Below are 20,619 nucleotides of genomic sequence, written 5' to 3'. Positions count from 1 at the left end.
TGGGTACCCATAGAACCTATTTTCATTCACATATCTTGTGGTCAGAGGTCAAGGGACCCCTTTTCGCCAAAGTTTAGTTAAAGTTTTTAGCGTTATTTAGCCTCCTTCGCAACAAATTTGCATGACATGGTTGTTACCAATGGATTCCTTAGGTTTTTTCGTTTTATATGATGCCCGTACCTTCACTCGCTTTAAAGCACGCTAGTCCTCTGAACGATTGAATAGCGTCAGGGCCTGTTGGCGGACCATCAGATTTTTAAGAGGTTCATTAAAAATCGATATAGTGTTTTGGAAAAAGTATACAGTATCACAACACGTAATATCACAATATTTTCTTACACCTTTAATGACAATGTGATGTGTAAGCTTATAGGCAGTTAAAAAAAAATACACAATTCTTCAAGTGAAGCAAGCCACCCCTTTGTTGCCTGTGCATTTCAGACAATTTCCAATGCACTTTCCAATGCTTAATCTATGATTCAGCACAAACCTCATAGTCATTAAATAAACAATAAAACTAGCTATCAAAATAATTTCATATGAACAAAAAGAGCTGATTTGACAATAAGAGATTTCCACAGGAACGAGCAATATGCCGCATTCTGAAAATCAAAGAGCTGCTTGTGGAATGAAGTCTTGAATAGATGTGTGCTGATATCTAACCGATGACAATAAAAGTCGGATGAGACAGATGGAGGAGAAAGAAAGGAGAGGGGAAAAAAACACAAGAAGAGAAGCAGCGATGTGGTTGTCTGGGGATTAATCCCTCTAAGACACACTCAGCTTCTCCTCAGAGAACGAAGAGAGATAGGAGGGACGGGAGGAAAAAGAGAATGACTTATGAAGACGCTGTACTTGAAAGAGATGTGTCAACACTTTGATGGTAAAGAGTGAGAGAGTGCAAATGCAAGAAGAGAACATATAGTACAGGGTATAGCATAACGTAGTGGGTCAAATTAAAGAAGAAAGGTCAAAGAAAAACATGTCAGGATCAAATAGCATGCATGCCTCGGTTAAGATTCAATAATGTGACATGTCGCATTGTGCCGCATACAGATTCTCTCAACATCTTTGGGAATGGGATGCTCATATTTAAATAATGTGACACAACAGTGCAACATGATTAAATGTCGATTTAGGTAATGATCTAAGTAAGCAACTATGAATGGGCCTAATTTGACTAGATTGGCCAATGGAAAAAGTACTCAATAAGCAGTAATTATTTCTGCTTATTTAGCAGAATTAAACAAAACAAGGAGTAAACCTTACATTGACCAAAATATGTATGTATAATTGTGCATCAATACATGGTGAAAGACGAGCATAATGTATGTAGTATAAGTTACACTGCAGTGGCAAAGACTGCTGTTAATTTACATTTCACATTTATGCTTTATAGATGACTGCGGCTCTGCAAAACAAATTTGTAGCTGAGAAACCTATGAGGCAAAAAGGTCAAGAAAACCTGGCGCTGCTGATGGTGATGTATTCAATCTGTGCTTCTCTCTCGCTTACAAACACCTTTCCTAACAATTATGGCTTCCTTAGCCGCTAATTGTTTCATTTGGCAGCAGATTGAGAGAGAGAGGAAGAGAGAGAGTATCTGTGAGGAGTTGTGTAGTTATGAGGAGAACAATAAGAGGTCCAAGCGGGGGCAGCAACCACCATGAGACAATGTGTTGCAGTCATTCTACTCTATTAATGGACTTTAGATATTGTTGAAGTCAAAGGAAAAATACTTCTATTACTAACTTCTGTCTTGAAATACCTTAATAGTCAAATTATTTTTCAAAAAGTTACAATCTCAATAGCAAAATTCTACTTCTATTTATGTCAATTCTGATTATTAATTTAATACATCTTGTATGTTTTGGATTTTCTGGTCCCAGTTAACTTCCTACTGTTTGTGTTCATACTGTGTCTGTCTGAAAGGGACGGTGAGACATTGTAAACCTCACGCACTCCCCCCCACACACGTCTTTCAGGATTAGTAATATTAAAATTTATACAGAAGTCATGACAGAACTAGAACATGCTTTTACATTTTCAGATGACAGGAGGCCGGCCTGTGTTTTCTTAATACACACACATGCAAATCTGTGTGTGCACTTACAGTACAGTGTATGCACGCACAAAACAACATATACACATATTATGCACACAGTACAAATATCTTTAGCTACAAAATATGTATTACTGCTCACAATACAGCTTATGTTATCAGGGTATATGCAGAAAACCATGAAGTTAAATTTAAAACCTTTTAAGATGTTTTTTAAGAACCTTTCATTTTAAGAAATCACCGTCACTTTGCCACACCGCCAGTTGTAACTTGTTACATCAGGGACACACTTTGACTTACCTTTACTATACATGGATTGTAAGATAGTACAACTTAATAGTCTTTGTTTGGGATAAATAAAAACAATACAAAAGTCTTAGTATGCCATGAAAAAGTCATAAAAAAGTCATAATATAGTATGTCCAAAAAAAGAAAAGAAAAGTCATAGTATAGTATGTCTGAAAAAGTTAAAAAAAAAAAAGGCCATAGTATAGTATGAAGAAAAAATTAAAAAAAAAGTAATTTTATAGTATTTCTAAAAAAGTAAAAAAGTCATAGTATAGTCAGGCATGTAAAAGAAGAAGCATCTTCCTGAAGCAGGCAAAGGAACCAGAACAAAGAGACCCAGAAGTAACTTGTCAATGTATATACTTTGTCTGGATAACTTTGCTGTGAGTCAGGTCCTGTTTTCTGCATTGCTGCAAATAGCATTTTTGTGAGATCACAAAACACAATTCACAGTCCTGCACTAAAGGTACTGAAATCGTTGTCTGTTAAAGGCCTTGTTCAAATATACTGTGTTTAGTAAATTGTTTTTAAAGGTAAAGTGAATTGTGCTACCAATATGACGACATCATAACCAGTCACATCTCAACAATTTCCACATGTGAGCAGCTAAATTTAGCCCAAATACGATATGTAAGATGACTAGTAGTAAAGGAGCCTCCATCTCCTTGTCCACACTCACCATATGTGCTGGCACTTGCTCCATCTTGGCGGCGGGTGTACCGGGTCTTGGGTAGAACTGGTTGATGAAGAGACTGGGGAATCGGTAAAGTTTCACCAAGTCTACTGTCTCTTGGAAGTCTTCCGCCGTCTCACCAGGAAAACCGCAGATTAAATCTGTAGCAATGGTTACACCTGGGACCCTAAAGGAGAGACACAGAGAGCCTTTTATCAAGCCATATATCAAAGTTTTGATCTGGCTGTAAAATCATTTTTGAAAACAACTGGTAAAAATGTCTGCTTAACTTCTTGTTGCAACAAAATAGTAAGATGGTCCTTGCATGATCAGCATGATCCTTTGACCTTCTCTGGATAAAAGTTAACACTAAAACAAAACTAGAGACCATCGTGCAATGGGATCACACCAGCCGCGATGACAAATCGAGCCAGGGGTGTAAAGTTGTTGGGGGGCCAATTGCCACATTTCCTACCCCCCTTCTTCCGGCGCCCTTGCTCCGACCACACCTATCTCTGAACTCAGCCTTCGTTTTGATCTCAACTACACACCTGTAGATGTTTCGTGACTGCAACTTTCACTGTTGTGACGCTATCACGGTGACAAAATTTGCCACAGACAGACAGTCAGACAGAAATATAAACACACAATTTGAGGTAGTTTGCGATAAAGTAGGTGTCTCCAGGACTACATTTTGCCATGCGAACATACACAGACTCACAAGGTGAAAACAACACCGGCGTCGCTGTGGTGGCTGGTAATAACACCATCAGACAGACGTGAAGCCAATCTACAGCATTTGGTTCAGCACCAGTTCGATCTGTTAGTGCCAATAGCTCATGGTATTGTTGTGTATCTAACCCCACATGACTTATTTTCACTTTGGCTATTTATTATTCTATCAGGGAGCATCATCATAATGTATCCCTCCTTGATCAATTATCTAAAATCACACTGAAGTTTGTGTCATTTTCCCATCGTTGATACATGCCTTTGAAAAACTGTGTGATGTGAATCACCATATTATCAAAAATGACTGAAACCTTTCCCTATGGACTCATTTAGCCAGTCAGACCCTGATTAGCAACCCTCTGCTACCAATCATTAGCTATTGATAATCGACCCACTGGCTCATTGGATTAATCGTAGGCAGTAGGGTGTGGGAATAGATGTATTGATTGGTTCTATCTATTTTGTTTGTATTTACAGCAGTTGAACGGCTTGTAAAAGAACTCCAAGGCTAAGTTATCGTTGTCTGTCAGGACACCATGTATCTCTAGAAGACATACTTGACATTTCTTAGGAATTGTATGCTGTTTTGACATGTTGGATTACAGGTTCAGTGATTAGGCCTGATCCCAAAAGCATTTAATCATCTCTGATGGCTAAACTAGCTGTAAATTACAATAAAGGGCTAAACTATGAGAATTCTGCAGGACAACATTATTCTGAGCAGGAGAGTCCAAATAATTTGTGACAAGCTGGCTTTCAAATTGCCTGTTTTCTGAGGATGCAGTTATTTGCTAGAGTGGGAATGGTATCCAATAGAGAAATAATTTGAAATCATTCTCAATAAAAGCAAGCCAAGCCATTGATTACATGCTTTCTATCAAAACATCTAGATGGAGTGGAAAAGGAGGGACACTGGAGCCTCTTAATGTAATGTGTTATGTGTTATATGGCAAACCGTCTGCTACAAGAAGCCATGATGTCATTAGTAACAGACAACTGAGCAGATTTCCATTGAAAAATCTTTGGATGGAATGGAAAACCAAGACCGTAGTGACTGAGTAAACTATCAATCACCAGTAATTTGGGCTTGCTTCTTCCAATTTATCTTTATTCTTGCCACTCCGTCTCTCCCCCTTTCCTCACTCATTTTTAAACAAGCATCTCACCTCTGATGTTGTTACTTAACTGTGTATGTTCCTACTTACATAAAAGAAAGACAGCAATGGAATAAAATTTACGAATATGATGAATATTTTGTCTCGTTGAAAATCCATGGAAAATGTAAGGCACATAAGCGAACACACATAAGCGACAGAGACATTGAGAAAAGAGTGGAAAAGACATTTTCTCTGCAATCGACAGCATGATGCATCTTTAATTACATTAACTTCCTGCATCTGCAACCCCGTGATAACCTCTGACCTATTGATGAGTTCCAATTGGCTTATGGCCATTAATATTAACCAATGGCCTGCAGGCACAGGCATCCTTGACCTCTAAGATCTGCCTGACAACTACCCTATGGAAAAGTAAAAATTAAATAAATTAAAAACTAAAATCTGAGCATGGACTGCTTAAATGGGTGAATAAATGAATAATTTTTCTATTTGTGATTAAAATGTACTTCTTGAATCCCCTCAAGCAGTGCTTCTAAACCCCCTGAGTATTTAACACAAAATACACGGTTTTAATCCTTTACTTTGTTAGGTAAACAAAGGAGTATTTGCAGCCTGTGGGCTTTCTAAAATTATAAATCAAGTAAAGCTGCCTGAAAACGGAAAGATATTAGTAATTTTTGGGAGCCAAGATTCCGTACTGTGTCGATGTATACTGACATTATGGTCATCAGTAAGTAACATTTTGTAGGTGTGCGAGTTTAGTCCAGAAGCCACATTTGAGAAATTGTGTGCAGCCTATGGGATCTAATCACAAAAACACATTCTTCTCCTACAGGGATAAAAGGAAAGTTTGAATAAATTCACAATATTTATTGCTATTAAATGTTCTCGTCACAAGGGTATAAAATATCTATAATAGACTCCCCCAAGCTATTTCATTAATGACAGTAGGAGGGAAAGTAAATAAAATTAGCAATGCTAACAAGCACAACAAGCACTTTTTTTTCTAGGCTCAATAGATAATCATCTGTCGTATCTCCCCAGGGCTTGCATATCCAATTTGCAATGGCCCTTTGGTGGTAGTAGTGGTGAGGAAGTATACTGTAGGTAGCCAGTGTGTTCTTTTCATTTTTGCAGCAGTACTAAGAAAATTTACACCATTACTGGAAAAAAAAAAAAAGTACAATTCAGGCCAGGGGTGCAAAGTAACACATGGAGATAGAATACTGAGAGAAGGAGCAGCGAGAGAGAGACTGGTGTGAATTGGCTTTTGTGGATTTTCCTAAGGTGGAGGCTGAGAGGGAAAAAAAACATGCGCACGCACACACTGTCATTTTGACACCTCTGTCTCTCCCAGATCTAAGGGTGACGGAGGTGTGATGTGTGATACTAATGAACAAGAACCACACTGATGCTCTCCTTGTTAAAATGAGAGAGGAGAAATGTATCTTGTTATTGTTCACCTTTCAGAAACAGAGTGTGTGTGTGTGTGTGAGAAACGGAGAGAGCGGCAAAGATACAGAGACAGAAAAGGAGAAAGTCAAGAAAGACGACATATTAGGTGTCGGCTCAACTTGCTTTCAATTAAACCGATGCAGGAATAAGGCTATTCTTGAAACTTCAAAACTGAAAAACAGGTTTGTATATCTAACCTGGGATGAACTTTTATCACAAAGTACTGGACATTTTAACAGTGGATGAGATTTGTGTTGTCTCCCCCCCCATACAACATATTAATTGACCTTGTCTAATGTTGAGTAGAGCACAAAAAGGATTTTTGACTGCAACATTTAATATGCAGTATATGCAAATTCCTGTATAAATACAGTGGACTAACTGTACGGTGGGGCATTGTCACATTACACCAAAGCATATCTAAAAAATATACATGTATTGAAAAGAGAGAAATTAGTTATTTAACCAATAAAGTGAGAGAACAGGATACAGAGTAACAAAAAAACACCGACAGAGCTAGATGAGTCTCTTTGGTGTGTGAAAAGGAGATAACCAGACAGGATCTGTCGAAAGAGATATTATCTGGTATGTCAGGCCTGGAGAACGAGTTAACATCAATTAGTATTGATTAGAGAATGATATTAGAGACGGTATTTCTTTATCCCCCAAAAAAACAGAAATGAAAAAGGGGAAAAAAGCGGTGTTACATGCTGTATGATGCACAGAGCATCATACTAAGAGTAGGGCTTAATACATAGGCTGATGTTGGATATAAAGTACAAAAGAAAAAGAGACAGTTTATCAAGTTCAATCAAGTCAAGTCAAAAAGGACAGTAGTAGCTCAACATTTTATAACCGGCTGCGGTTAAATGAAGAATGTAAATCAAGTTCTCCCATGTTCATCACCTTTATTACCTCTCTGAATAGCATATTTAAATGCATCCTCAGTGTCTGTATACAGAAGCTACATTTAATTAGTTCTCTGTTTAACAATGTCTGAGACGGTGACTGATCTGTTTTAATGGAAAGTAAACTAGTGTCCGGTGAATATGTTAAGTACACGCCTCTATGATGAGAGACAGGAGGAGGATGGACTTATTTTTTATCAACAGCTAGCAGTCAGTCACTAACCTCATGACTGATGCTGCACTTCCTATAGCTACTTCAGAATAAAAAAAAAAGACAATACAGCCTCCGGAGCCCCTAAATTAAAAGAGATAATAGGGCAAGGAAATAGGTTTGTATTTGTGTGTGTGCTTTGTTCCTGTCTTTTCTCCTCCTTGCCCCATGGACGCAAAGAGACCACATCCCTGAAGACAGTTGCCTCCATTAGCCATAATGTGCTTCCAGTCGGAGTTAGCATTTACACAGGGAAGAATGTGTTCATAGGAGACTAAAGTCGTTTAATTAAAACTCAAGATAAGCACACAGTCAGTCCCCCATCTGCCTCAATGGGTTGAATTAAGCTTCATAAAACACGCCATTGTCTTCAGCACAATTATTATCAACTCTTTGTTTGCTGAGGCCCTCATACGTACACACGTGTGTATGAGTTTCCATATACGTACAGCCATCCTCTTCATCATATATTCAAAATGTGTGCATGTGTATGCGAGCGTGTTTGCACAACAGATGCCTGCGAGCGGCCCCACCGTGATAAGATGAAGGCGAGACCACTGGGACAGAAGAACCCTGAAAAACGACAGCAAGGAGAAAAAAAAGTGTGGCATGGAGGTGTAGAGAGGAAGGCGATGGGTGGAGGGATGGAAGGATGAGAGTGGAAGAAAGACAATCTGGGAAGGTAAATATTTACCTATTCATCTGTCGGAAAGAGACCGTGCAAACCCATCTGTGCTGCAGTGAGTGCGCTGTGTGTGCGTTCTCTGAAATGATAATGTTTGGCACAGTGGGGCCGTTGTAGCGTAGGAGTCGGACAGTGAAGGGAGAGAGAGAGAGAGACGTGGCGATGAGGAGAGGGAGAAAGAGATGAGGACGGCAAAGAGATGTGCTGTGGGGAGATTTGTTGTCAAGTGAAAAAAACTTTGGAAAAGTTGCTGGCTCGAGGAAACTCAACTCGTAAATAAAATCACATTAACAAGTAATCTGACGGCTTTAGCGCAGCAGCTGGGGTGAGAGGAAAACAAATTCTACAAGGACTGAAGTTTTGAAGATTACAGAACCAAAACATATTGTGTGAAAATTACGTTCAAGTCAGACATAATCAATGCTTATGTGGGGGATGCGCATTGGGGGTTTTCGCCACGGATGTTATAAGAGCCATCTGTCCTCACTAATACTAAACATTCACGGTCATCTCCTGATGTCACAAAAGGTTGAAACAAGTTTTTGACTGTCACCTTAAGACTGCCTACCTATGGTGCATTAATATGTCTCAATGTTCAACGTATCCTCATACCACGGTCCGTATGATTTCTTACGAGAGGTTATTCATGATTTTTCATGTGTTTTTGACATGCTTGTGTCAATTTCCGCTTAGTTAGGGTCAGGGAAAGATGGAATTGGTTAGGTTTAGGGCACAAAACTACTTAGTTAGGTTTAGGCAACAAAACTACTTTAAGTACAGAAGTTATGTGAGTGAGTTAGGTCAAGGAAAAGATCGTGATTTGGGCTAAGATAACTCCGGGAGTGGCGTAACTTGTATACGAAAGTTACGTGACAAATTAATCAACGATGACTTCTGGTTTCACACGGGGTTCGAACACCGATCTCCTGGGTGAATGTCTGTGTTTACATACAAATTGATTTTGTGGGATATATACAAATTACAGTGTGTTACTTTTTCGTAGGTATAGCTACGAATGGTGTATGAGAACAGCCTGCAATGCTACCACGTATAACTATCAGTTCATTGTAAAACGGAAATCAAAAAAACATTTTTGACTGTGACTTTGTCAGTCCATTTCTTGGTATATTGCTGGAACAAAAAGCAGTTTTTTTTTAATGTTCAAAACAATTCCCTCTGTGAAATTTGCAGTAGCGAAATGGTTTCTTCAAAATGCTGACAATGAGTCAGGGGCTTTCATCTGCTACTAGGTCACACTTAAAATACTTGTTTGAAAAATGAAGTTGACTTTAAAAAATCAGAAAAAAAAAAACTGTCTTGCAAAAATGAACTTGACCCCGTGCAGTCTGTGAAATATTCTTAAAACGAAAAACATCTGCCATCGAGCGGACTCATTCACCTCATCAAATCCCTCTCCAATACACAATATACACAGCAGCACAGTTTTAAAGGTCATCCATATCGAGCAGCGATTTTTCTGAGACTAAACTTCTTTTGAAGATGTGATCACAACCTCAAGAACATGCACAAAGAAACATCACATGTCATCATGCTTAATGCTCATCATTACTGCCTGCCTGAAATGCATTTAATGGAAAATTGTCAGTGAAGTTCAATAAACAGTTGTCATTTGAAGGTCAGTTCTTTCTCGGTTTGTCACCTTGATTTGTGTTTGTTTTTCTCTTTAGTTTGTTCAGATGTGCTTTTCTACCCACGCCTACATGCTTTTACTTACTTTTGTTTCCCGTCATTTTATTGTTGCAGTGAGATTGCTATCCTCTTGTGCATTTCATTATTATGTAAACTAACTAAATGGAAAAACATCTCATGCGCACGGTATCATACATCTAACAGAAAATGATTCCTTCCTAAAGGAGAGACCTAAGAAAAGGGTGAAGAATAGGGACACTTGTGAGGAGTGCGAGTAATCACTCAGACACTTAAGTGTTTGATTTAGCCGTGGCAGCTGGAGGTAATGGCACTGTCATGTAGCAGCTCAATTTACAGGGACAGAGAGAGAGAGAGAAGGAGGTCTGCTTGGTTATCACTCACATTCCTCAACCACTTTCACCATCAAGGATGAGGGAAGGGAATGTCAGAACTGGTTGAGGAGGTGCCAGGTGACTGGCCAGATAACAGGAAGGATTTCAGAAAGATTAAAGCTGTACAGCCAAACAATGGTTCTCACTGCAGCTCTAATCAACGACTGTAAAATGACTTTGGATACCTAAATAGTTACAATGTGGACTAAAAACGTTTTGGCGAACTAATAGTATTGGTCACTTTATAAGGTATGTTTGCAGAGGACATAGATGGCACCATGTAATGCAATGAGTATAAGAGGCAAGATGGTTGTTGCATTCTGACATTTTGCTCTAAAGTGATTCAACGACTGAAGGATGCAAAAGAAGCAAAAGCCGACTGTCGTATGCTTGAGAGTAGAGAGGTGACAGACAAATGATTGGTTAAGAGGCAGAATGAGACATGTGATGGCTTCAGTTGGCCTGAGAGGAGCTGTCAAACTGTCACAGAGACTTTCTCAACCTGCATCTCTCTCCTTAAATCCTTGCCTTCTCTCAGTGGATCTTGTGGTTTTTAGAAAGTGGAGGGTTTTTATTGGACTTATACTCAGGTTAAAACCCTTCACCTGCACACACACACACAAGGCAGTGCTATATTAAATGCATTGTATTCTTTAGTTAACAACTCTCTTTCTAAGCGGTCTCCCTTAATCATTGTTTCTCATTAGCTATTCCCGCTAATGGGGAAAGATGGAATTGAGTTTTGAATATTTAGAAAAATTGCCATCAAACAGTAGGTGGTGTGCATGTTGGCTGTGAGTCGTGATTGTCCTATTTTTAATCCTTATTTAGGCAAAGACTATCTTTTTCTTTCCAATAGGTAAACAACTGATATTGGATAGAAGTCCAAATAGGGTGTGTAAACGCGTCGTCTATGCCGTTACTCCACTAAGTGAATACCAAGTCATTTATCTCTAAAAACCTGCAGTGCAAAATAACCTCTGTCTTTCTATGTAGCAGGTCATTTGTAAAGATCGAGGTGGCTGCTGCGGAATGAACGGAGAGCCGAGTAAATAATGATCCCACTGGAGTCATCAGTAAACTTTATCATTTAATGAAACAGCCTGAACACAGCAGAGCAGAACTGCGGTTCAATTTAACACACACACTTACACATGCGGACACACACGTATACTTCATTAGCCTTGGAGAAGGGTAATGAGAACGCACACATACACATTTCATTAGTCTGTGGGAGGAGTAATAAGGGCGCACAGACACCACAAATCCATTCACTCACTCACACACACACGCAATTTCTATTATGCACACACACACACATATATATCTATGCCTAAGAAGGGCTACAGTGCAAAGGCATGACAGTCGTGACTGTCTAGCCAGGCGTTAAATGGACTGTCCCTTTGCACTTTATTTCAATTTAATCCAACCTTCATTGACATCCCCGCAGTATGTGATTCATCATCCCATCCCGCTGTGTTGACCTGACCTGCACAGATATGGATAACATCAAAAAGCACCGGATAAATACTGGACATAAAAGCCGTACCTGAATCGAATGAATGCCGGGCTCGCTTTGAGTGTAGGCTTTTTTCCTGCTCTCTCTATCAAGCTGCTCACCCGCAGCAGGCTAGAAATATTAATAATGACATGAATTGCTGAAACAAGTAACTTATCTTTTTGTACAGACGGATATAGAAGTGGATTTTCCAAAATGCTAAAAAGATGAGAAATTAAAAGTGTAAAATTTTCAAAGTAAGGAAGAATATGACAATGACCAATATTGAAAATGTTTCTTAATTAAAAGGAGTGTTTGTTCGCCACTGTGTTCAGAAGAGCTTACTTGCAACAGAAACTTCCGGCTCACATACCAAAGCTGCTTCTAGGGAGGCTAAGTTTGCTTGCAGGTTAAACCAAGTTCACACTACACGACTTTGAAAATCATCAGATTGTTGCACTGTTCACACTACACAACTTGCTGTGTTGTAATTGTGAGTCTTTAAATTGTTGTGGTTTTCACACTACATGACTGACTCGCGACGGGGTCACACACTACAAGATCTTTCAACAGGAGGAATCTCCAATGAGGTCTACAAGCTAAGTTTTGTCACGAAAAACACATGCGAGAAATGACTCGGGCGTAGTCACGCTGGCTGATGTTGTCGCTGGCACACGTGTTCACATAATAGCCTGTTCCCACACCTCTTCACTATTTGCCCAATGTAGATCAGTCCCTGTGTTATGTGTTATGTTTAATCATGCAAACATCCAACACCCTAGGTGCAACAACTTTGGTTAGTGTTGCATATGCAACACAAACCAAAGTTCACAAAGTTCCTATTGATACAGGCGACACTTCCGCCATGTTTCCTCTCAACCCGTGTCTCACACTCTCATTGGCTGTAGTTCCCCGACAGGTCCAGATATGCTAGATATCCGTAAAAAGTCTGCGATGCATCGGCGTCTTTGAACATCGGCGCCAATGCGTGAGCGCCAGGCCAGCGCAGATTTGCCTCTGATCTGGGGCTTTTGTCCGGGAGCTCCAAAAACTGCCGAGCAGAACAGCAGAAAATCAGGGCTTAAGTCGCGTAGTGTGAACTAGGCATTAGCTGGCCAGCAAGACAGTTATGAGCAATCTCATGCAGACACAATCTATCTCAATGTTAGACATCGTTCGGCTTAAATAAAGAAAATTAAAATCAAAGACATGAAACTTTGAGAGCAGTAGCAACAGAAAACCAGGATGAACACTGTGTTATGTAGGAAAAGGCTTTTGATTTATGCTGACGTTGGTTGTTTTCTGTTAGACAGGTAATTAACTGGCTAATTATTTTTAACTAACTAATCATTTTATGAATCATTAAGCTGATAGTTACTAGGGCACTAGAGAGAACAGCATCATATGGGCTTTTCTTGAGAGTGAGGAAGAACCTGTCAGGGAGAATCAATTAGTGCCCCTTTAACGAGTAATTTCTCCAGTAACGGGAGTTACGTCAGAAGGACTTTGATAGAGTCTACAGGACCATCACTGAAAAAATGGAAACATAATCTGACATTGAGAAGACTATATTTGCCAATAAGGGGAATATATTTTATTTTAGTAATATATTTTCATTCACTTTACCATAAACTTAATAAGGTAAACGATTCTACCATATCAGTTCTAAACAAAAAATGACTGCTTCATTTACTAAACACCAAAAACAGAGAGGAGATCATTTAAGGTCAGTAAATGTATGTAAACAATGAAATACTGAGTTGAAAGATAATTAAAAGGACAACTACTATCAATGTATCCATTCCTATGTAATCTCTGTCTCTCCTCTTTTTCATGAATACTCCTTAAAAGAGTATGTGCAAGCACACAAAAGCAAGGATGCTTATGCTATGTGACGCTCTATTGTCACAAATAGGAACTTAAAAAACGGATTTTGTCACACACAAAAACACACACAAGTTATAGTTCCTTTCCAGCTCTTTCTTGTACGTGAGTATATCATAGTACACTGTTAATAGTGTATTATAAATGTTAGAAATATTCCTCTCACAGTCTTGAACTTTATATAAAACCTGAGGGAAACATAACAGTAGCTGAACTGAAAGGTTTGTGGGGTAAGAGGGCATTCCTGGGTTTAATAGCTAACACTGCTAAACATTACTCAACCCTTCAAGCTTACTATTTTGGCGGTAAATTTCCCTCCCTGTAGACACAGGGGTACAGGAATTTAGAAACACACACACAAACACAACACAAAAGCTCGCTGCCAGTGACAAACAGATTATAGTCCATCAAACTGTGAGTGAAACTGTGAGGGTTGAAAATGAGCTTTGAAAGGCAGGGTGACTCAAACACTGAGCAAGAGTAATATGATATGAGAGAGACAGAGAGAGACTGAAAGGTGAGTCAGACGGTGAAACATGACTGTGTTCTTACATGTACCGAGTATCAGCTGACCTTGTGTATGTGTGCACTTGGAAGGGTGCGAGCTCATGGAAAGTTAACACTTTACTGCCTTGTTACCTGACTTTCCACTTTGTTTGTGAGAGGTTGTTCACATTGTACCGCCACGCTACTTTACTCCCACTCATGCATACTGTACATAGCTATGAAGACGCGGATGTTAGCACTGTGTGTGTGTGTGTGTGTGGGGCCAATACCTAAGCATACTACTGGCCTTCTAATCAATAGGGGTGGGAATCACCAGAAGCCCCACGATACGATCTTATTGCGAGAAGACATAATGTGATATATTGCGATATATTACCTGTTTTCAACTGCAAATTATGCAGTTTGTCAACATCTGTTATATCTAATAAGACACAGCTTTCACTCTGTTCATCTCAGAGATTTTATTCACATATCTTGAGGTCAGAGGTCAAGGGACCCCTTTGAAAATGACCATGCCGGTTGTTCCTCGCCAAAATGTTGCATGACTTCGGAGCGTTATTTAGCGTTCTGCACAACAAGCTATCATGACACGGTTGGTACCAATCGATTGCTTAGGATTTCTAGTTTTCACTCTAGCTTTAAGACTGAGCCCGCTACAAACTCAGACAGAATAGCGGTCGAGCCCACCGGGTAGCCGTAGAGTTGTTAAGAGGTTCATAGTTTATATAATAAAAGATCAATACTTGACATCCGTGTTTTTTTGCCTATAACCAATCTCTGTTTGCTGTTAGACGTGACAGATTAAGTTTTTCTGTATGTTTTATGAAGCCATATTCAATTTATTACCCATAAAGAAATAACAAAACATTGATTGAACAAGTCTGTGCAAGTTTTTAAATGAGAGGTCGAACAATCTAACTGAACAATATGAGAACAAACAGTCCCGAGTCTCTGTAAATCTGATGTCATGCATTTTCAGTTTGTACTTGGCGGACTTTGTAGGTGGGAAACAAGTCAATGTACTTTCCCATACTAGCGTACAAATATGATTTGTTTGAGGGATAAAGAAAAACAAATATATTAAGCAAATACAGAAAATGTTTAACAAGTGAGGAAACTGTGGCAACTCAAACACAACCTCAGTCCTTCAGGAGAACAGATAACCTTGAGGCTCATGAGTCAAACCCACATTAAAGCATTTCATTGATAAACGTGACAATGATAAACTATAGTCAGTTAGTAAGTGACAATATTGACTGACCGCTTCTGTGATGTCTGACCGACTTCGTATTTGTCATGAACAAGACAAGCTGATAATGAACAAGGAACCAGAGCGAATAATATTTTCTTTCACGCAACAGTAACAGTGATTTGACTTTAAATGAAATGAGGTCAAGAGTATTATTGGGATGGAAGTCAAGGAAAAGACACCTTGTTCTTTCTAAATTATTCTGACAGGGTGTGTTTGTGGGTTGGTTTGTTTTGCCACCTGCTCTTTGTGGTCGCTGGGAGGGAATAGAGTTTCACTGCTGCTCTGACATGTTTTGAAGATGCATGTCAGAGCAGTCATGGTCGGGAGTGTGTGTGTGTTCTTCTTTTCTAAAGACAGGAAGGATAGGTGATGTGGTCTCAGAGGCCTAATAATAAATTAACACTACTTAATGAAGGAAAACTCCTGTAATTATAGTGAAGCAGTGTGTATCCTGTGTGTGTGTGTTTGTTTGTGGTTTGTGGGAAGGAAATATGGTATAATCCAGAGGAAGTGTCAATAAGACAAGGATGTGTTAGGAACTGCCAAGAGTCATTATCCACAAGCCGTTTCTCTTTCTCAAGAGCAGACACACACACACAGACACACACACACACACACCTCAGTTTCAGCTTGTTGTGAAGTTAATGACTCAACTTCTCTGCCGGTTTCCTGTTGTTTAAACGGAGCCAATTCACAACGCTACACTTATTGACACACACAGCCAGGTATGTAGGCAGGAAGGCTCTCTCCCTTCGTTCACTCCTTCCTGGATTAAATCACTTCTATACACAAACAAACACATCAACAGGCAGCACAAACAAACAACATAAACAAGCAGACACTGATATACGGTATTCCCATACCTATCTGGCGGGAAATCTTGTTCATATATGTTTACTATTCACACCTGAGTCATCTTTAAATCAGGTAGATTGCAACGGATGGGAAAACTCGGTGTTGTTTTAGTTTGATGTGTGCGGGAAGGAACACAGGGTCGATGTAGAAATACTGTTGAAAAGAAGAAAGTGTGGAGACTAATTGGCCGGATAGATTTTAATCGTGCTACAAGCACGCCACTCAACTGTTCAAACAAACGGAAACAGATAACTTATGATGGGGTTGGTAACCGGCTTCATTGCTATCATATGTTTACCAGCCTTCGTTTATCTGTTGATGCTGTGCAAATATACAATCAAGTATATTCAGGACCTGCAGACAGCATGAATGTGTTACCAAATGTTTCGAGAGTCAACATATAGGCAGTTTCCAGAAAAAAGAGGCCGCTACATTAGCAGAACCACTGAGATGGCACGCACTGCTGTTTCGGGCCAGCTGAATAGTGAGATGTGTATGTAATACACACATTCTTTTTGTTGTGCTGATGTACAATTTGTACATTGTTAAACAACAATAAAAGGCTGTATCAGTGTGACGTTTTCATGTGCACAAAAAACATGGAGCCAACCCTGTCTCCTAAAAATGATGTTTCAAAACAACTAAACTGCATGCTCAATTACATTTGGAAGGAAACATGTTTTGTCACGGATTGCGTTTGTCTTTGACGTATCACAAATACGTCTGTAATGGTGGTCCGCGGACTGCCGCAGCAAGTGACGTAGAAAAACTAGCAACATGCATGAGCAGGTGACATATCAAGCGACCGTTACGTGGAATAATAATGTTATTGAACAATAATGAGTATAACAAGCGAGAAAGTCCACTGCGGGCAGGCTGGAGGGGTTTGTGGACGGGTCAAACAAACACAGGACTGTCCAACTAGGAGGCCGCTTTTAGTGTCCCGTGTGAAACTAAAAGTCATTGCTCAATTACGTAGTTTAAACCAAACCATGATGATTTTTACTAAACCTAACCAAGTAGTTTTGTTGCATTTTTGTTTTGATGTCGTAGTCATTTTAAGCCAAACCATGATGTTGTTTTGCCAAACCTAACTGAAGTAGTTTTGTTGCGTGTTTTGTTTTGTTTCAATTTACATTAATCGCATGTTTAAAACTGTTTAAAACTGCAACCAAAATGTCATTGAAAATACAGTTTAGTTGTATGGGAACATCATTTTGTAGGAGACAAGGTTGGCCTCTGTGGTATCACATACTTGCCACTTCTCAACATCACTGGTCAGCTGTGCGGAAGTGAGGAAGTAGCCAGGCTTTGAACTTCTCTCGCTAGCTCTCTTTTTTCATTCTGGACAGAACTGTTTGTCAGTTTTCACGTGTACAAATGTGTGCAGCACTATGAATGTCTTCGGAGAGAGACTGTCTGAAAATGAGGTTATTCACATTTTTCTACGATGGCCATATTTACATTTCACCTTCCATTCAGAACAACTATAAACAGATTTCTGACTTGGTCGGACATTACGTTGTATTAACACTTACGCTGAGGCAACTGTCAGTCCACAAAATGCATGACCGTATCTCTCTTTAAACTCATGTTTTTTGTTGTTGTTTTCTTATTTGAAATGATCCACTAACAAAAACTTTTAAATTGTTTATTTTGTAGTTCAGCAGAGATGTTGGGATTTTTTCAATGCCTTCAATACAGTTGTTTTTTTCTTGGAACCAGTATCTAGTGGCCTTTGGATGGGATTTCTTTATTCCAAGGTTCATGGAAGACAACACATTTTCTCCTTCAGCCTTCAGTTAAACACAAACAAAAACACGACGGGCTCAGGTTTAACAAGTTTACAACGGCAGTGGCCTAGATAGACACAAGCTTATACTGTATACAGGAGTTCATGAGGTCAACTTTGCCAAGCATTCGATGTAAATATGGATGTGAAAGCTTGGAGCTGCTGACTGGTGTTTATGTGTGTGAGACTTTCCCTGTTCATGTGATGACTAAGCCAGGCTGTTTGCTGTACAGGTTTTTATTCTAACTGCGTGGCTAAATAAGGGTTTGAAATTGAAAGACCGAGAGTCTGAACACACACAGAAACCCTCGCTGCTTCATTTAGTTTAATTGCTGAATCATCAGCTGGAGGGAAAGGAGGGGAGGAAGGAGGGGTAAAATGCTGACAAGTCCCACCAGTGTGACAGGTTATCGCGGCAAACCTGTCTCGCTCACCGCTCTTTCTTCCCGCCTCTCTTTCCCTCTCTTCTTTCCCCCTCACTCTTGTCTTTTTTCTGTTATTTTTTTCCAATGCCTCAAGGGAGCTGCCGCCCCTCCCACCAACTATTCCAGTGAAACATTAGCCCTGGCTGATACCTTAAACCTTCAAGTGTGTGAGTGCATGTGTGTAAACTAATGGAGGTATGTCTTCAACAACAAACGAGCAACAACAAAGCGAGAGACTGGCTCCACACTGCACACACGCATGGTGTAGTCACGCTACTGATGCCTGTGTCCTGCCGTAACCCAGGGAGGTTTGATATAACCCTGTCACTCCTCGTGACTAATAGAGATGATTAACACACACACACACACACACACACACACACACACACAGCGCACAAATGCAACTGTCTTGGCGCCGTTTGTTTGGAGAGAAACAGTTGCTACACTCAAGAGAGACTGAGACACGCACACGGACAGAAAGTTGATCATCAACACATTATATCAACAGCCACAGCGTCACTCTGCCTACACATTGGACATTGCAACACACTTCCAACACTTAAAGGCGCCCTTAATACTAGGAAGCCTTTTCAATCAATTGATGACTGTTTTGTGAATCAGAGATTTAAAAAAAAGAAAAAGAAAGCCTTTCACTTAATTTTCAGGGCCAAGTCTCTGTTGTTTCTGTATGTTTTGAAACTCAATCCAAGGAAAGAAGACACTGACAGGCTGTTCACATGGAACTATGCTAAAGGAAGCAGCATGCAGCATACAGCATACAACATTTAGTCCGCTTTAAACAAACTCTGGTGCGGTTTGTTCGGGCGTCTGTGAACACAGTAATCGTACAGAAGCCGCTTGCGAGTGCGGGCGTTTGTTGAGATGGACACAGGTAAACTACAGGTTAACATGAGTGGGAGAGGACTGACCTGGACTTCAGCAGAAGTCTGATGTTTGCTTGACATTTGGGCTGAAGAGAACGTACAGAATACGCGAAATAAAGTCCGCAAAAATAGTGACGTTTATAAAGTCATTCGAGATAAACTGGATGAGAAGGGATTCGTGCTCACAGTAGATCAGTGCCGAGTCAAAGTGAAATTCGACAGCAATATTTCAAAATCAGTGATTCCCTGAATAGAAGTAGCAGCCTTCGAGACAAAAAACATAAATTAGCTCCTTCATACACGCCCACCAGTAATTATTATTTATTTTTTTCAAACCAATCAGACTTAATACAAAACAAACCAAAAGTATCAAGTTCACTCTGATTCAGACTAGCCAAACGGACTATGGCTCGTGCAACTGGCTTAGTTTGCTCTGAATACAACATTTATGTATTTTCTTTTCTTTTACTACTTTGAGATTGTATATAAATTCCAATTCTGACATCTCTAAAAGAGACACATAGCTGTCTACCATCTTAAACCACAGTACTGTGTAATAAAACCATGACCAGCCAAGTGGGAATGTAGAAGATAAGGTTAATTTGGTTGCACCCTTTAGTTGAAAACATGCCATCTTGAAACAGTTTTGGTCTACTAGTCATTAGTTCTGGCTTCCAGCTAAACAAATGTTACATAAGTGAATAACAGCTTTATCATCTCATCAGTAACATGAATGATAATGACATTTGGCATTTTGGGGGTTGGAATGTAATAAAAACTAATAGGCTCAAGAGCCAGATTTGAACCCATTGTTTTGTGAATATGAGGTATGAATATGAGCTCTATGAATCACCGGGGTGTTTTGACCAGCTGCACACTTAAAAATGTGTGAAGTGATAAAATGTTCTCTTCACTTTATAGATAAGAGCTTTTGCCTTTAAAAGCTAGACTAATAATGTGCTGAATAATCCAGAGACCACCCAGAGACATGGCTCTCTGTTGCACTTTGTGTGTTTGTACTGATAGTTTTAAAATAAAATTCTTCCTTGGCGAGAGAAAAGAGACAACATCCATGTAATAGCTCTTTCTGCTTTTTGAAGAACTATGAAGATAGTATAAAACAAAACCGGTAAAGTAATTCAGATCAATAAATGAAATCAGGTGCAGGGATAAGAATGTTTTTGCACGCAAACCGGTTCACACGGGTGAACGGGGTTGGAATTTTAAAAGAGAGGACAGAAAAGACAGAAAGCCATGTTGTGTTGGTGCCTTAGAGAAAAAGTAGAGTGATGTCAAAGGTTGGAATGATTTAATTTATAGCAGTATGCAAGGTCAACACGACCCATGA

General features: G+C 39.6%; 1 protein-coding gene across 1 annotated transcript in view; it reads right to left on the bottom strand.

The window, feature by feature from the left end:
* Nucleotides 1-20,619, bottom strand: part of cdkal1 (CDK5 regulatory subunit associated protein 1-like 1) — a 270,114-nt gene that overhangs the window by 76,897 nt on the left and 172,598 nt on the right. Inside the window, exon 11 of the mRNA XM_074654216.1 lies at nucleotides 3,030-3,210. Coding sequence (XP_074510317.1) covers nucleotides 3,030-3,210 — 181 coding nt within the window. The remainder of the gene's footprint in view (nucleotides 1-3,029; nucleotides 3,211-20,619) is intronic.

This window comes from Sebastes fasciatus, chromosome 12, assembly GCF_043250625.1.
Source record: "Sebastes fasciatus isolate fSebFas1 chromosome 12, fSebFas1.pri, whole genome shotgun sequence".
Taxonomy (NCBI): domain Eukaryota; kingdom Metazoa; phylum Chordata; class Actinopteri; order Perciformes; family Sebastidae; genus Sebastes; species Sebastes fasciatus.
Note: the sequence above shows the minus strand (reverse complement) of the source record. Positions and strands in the feature narration are given on the sequence as shown.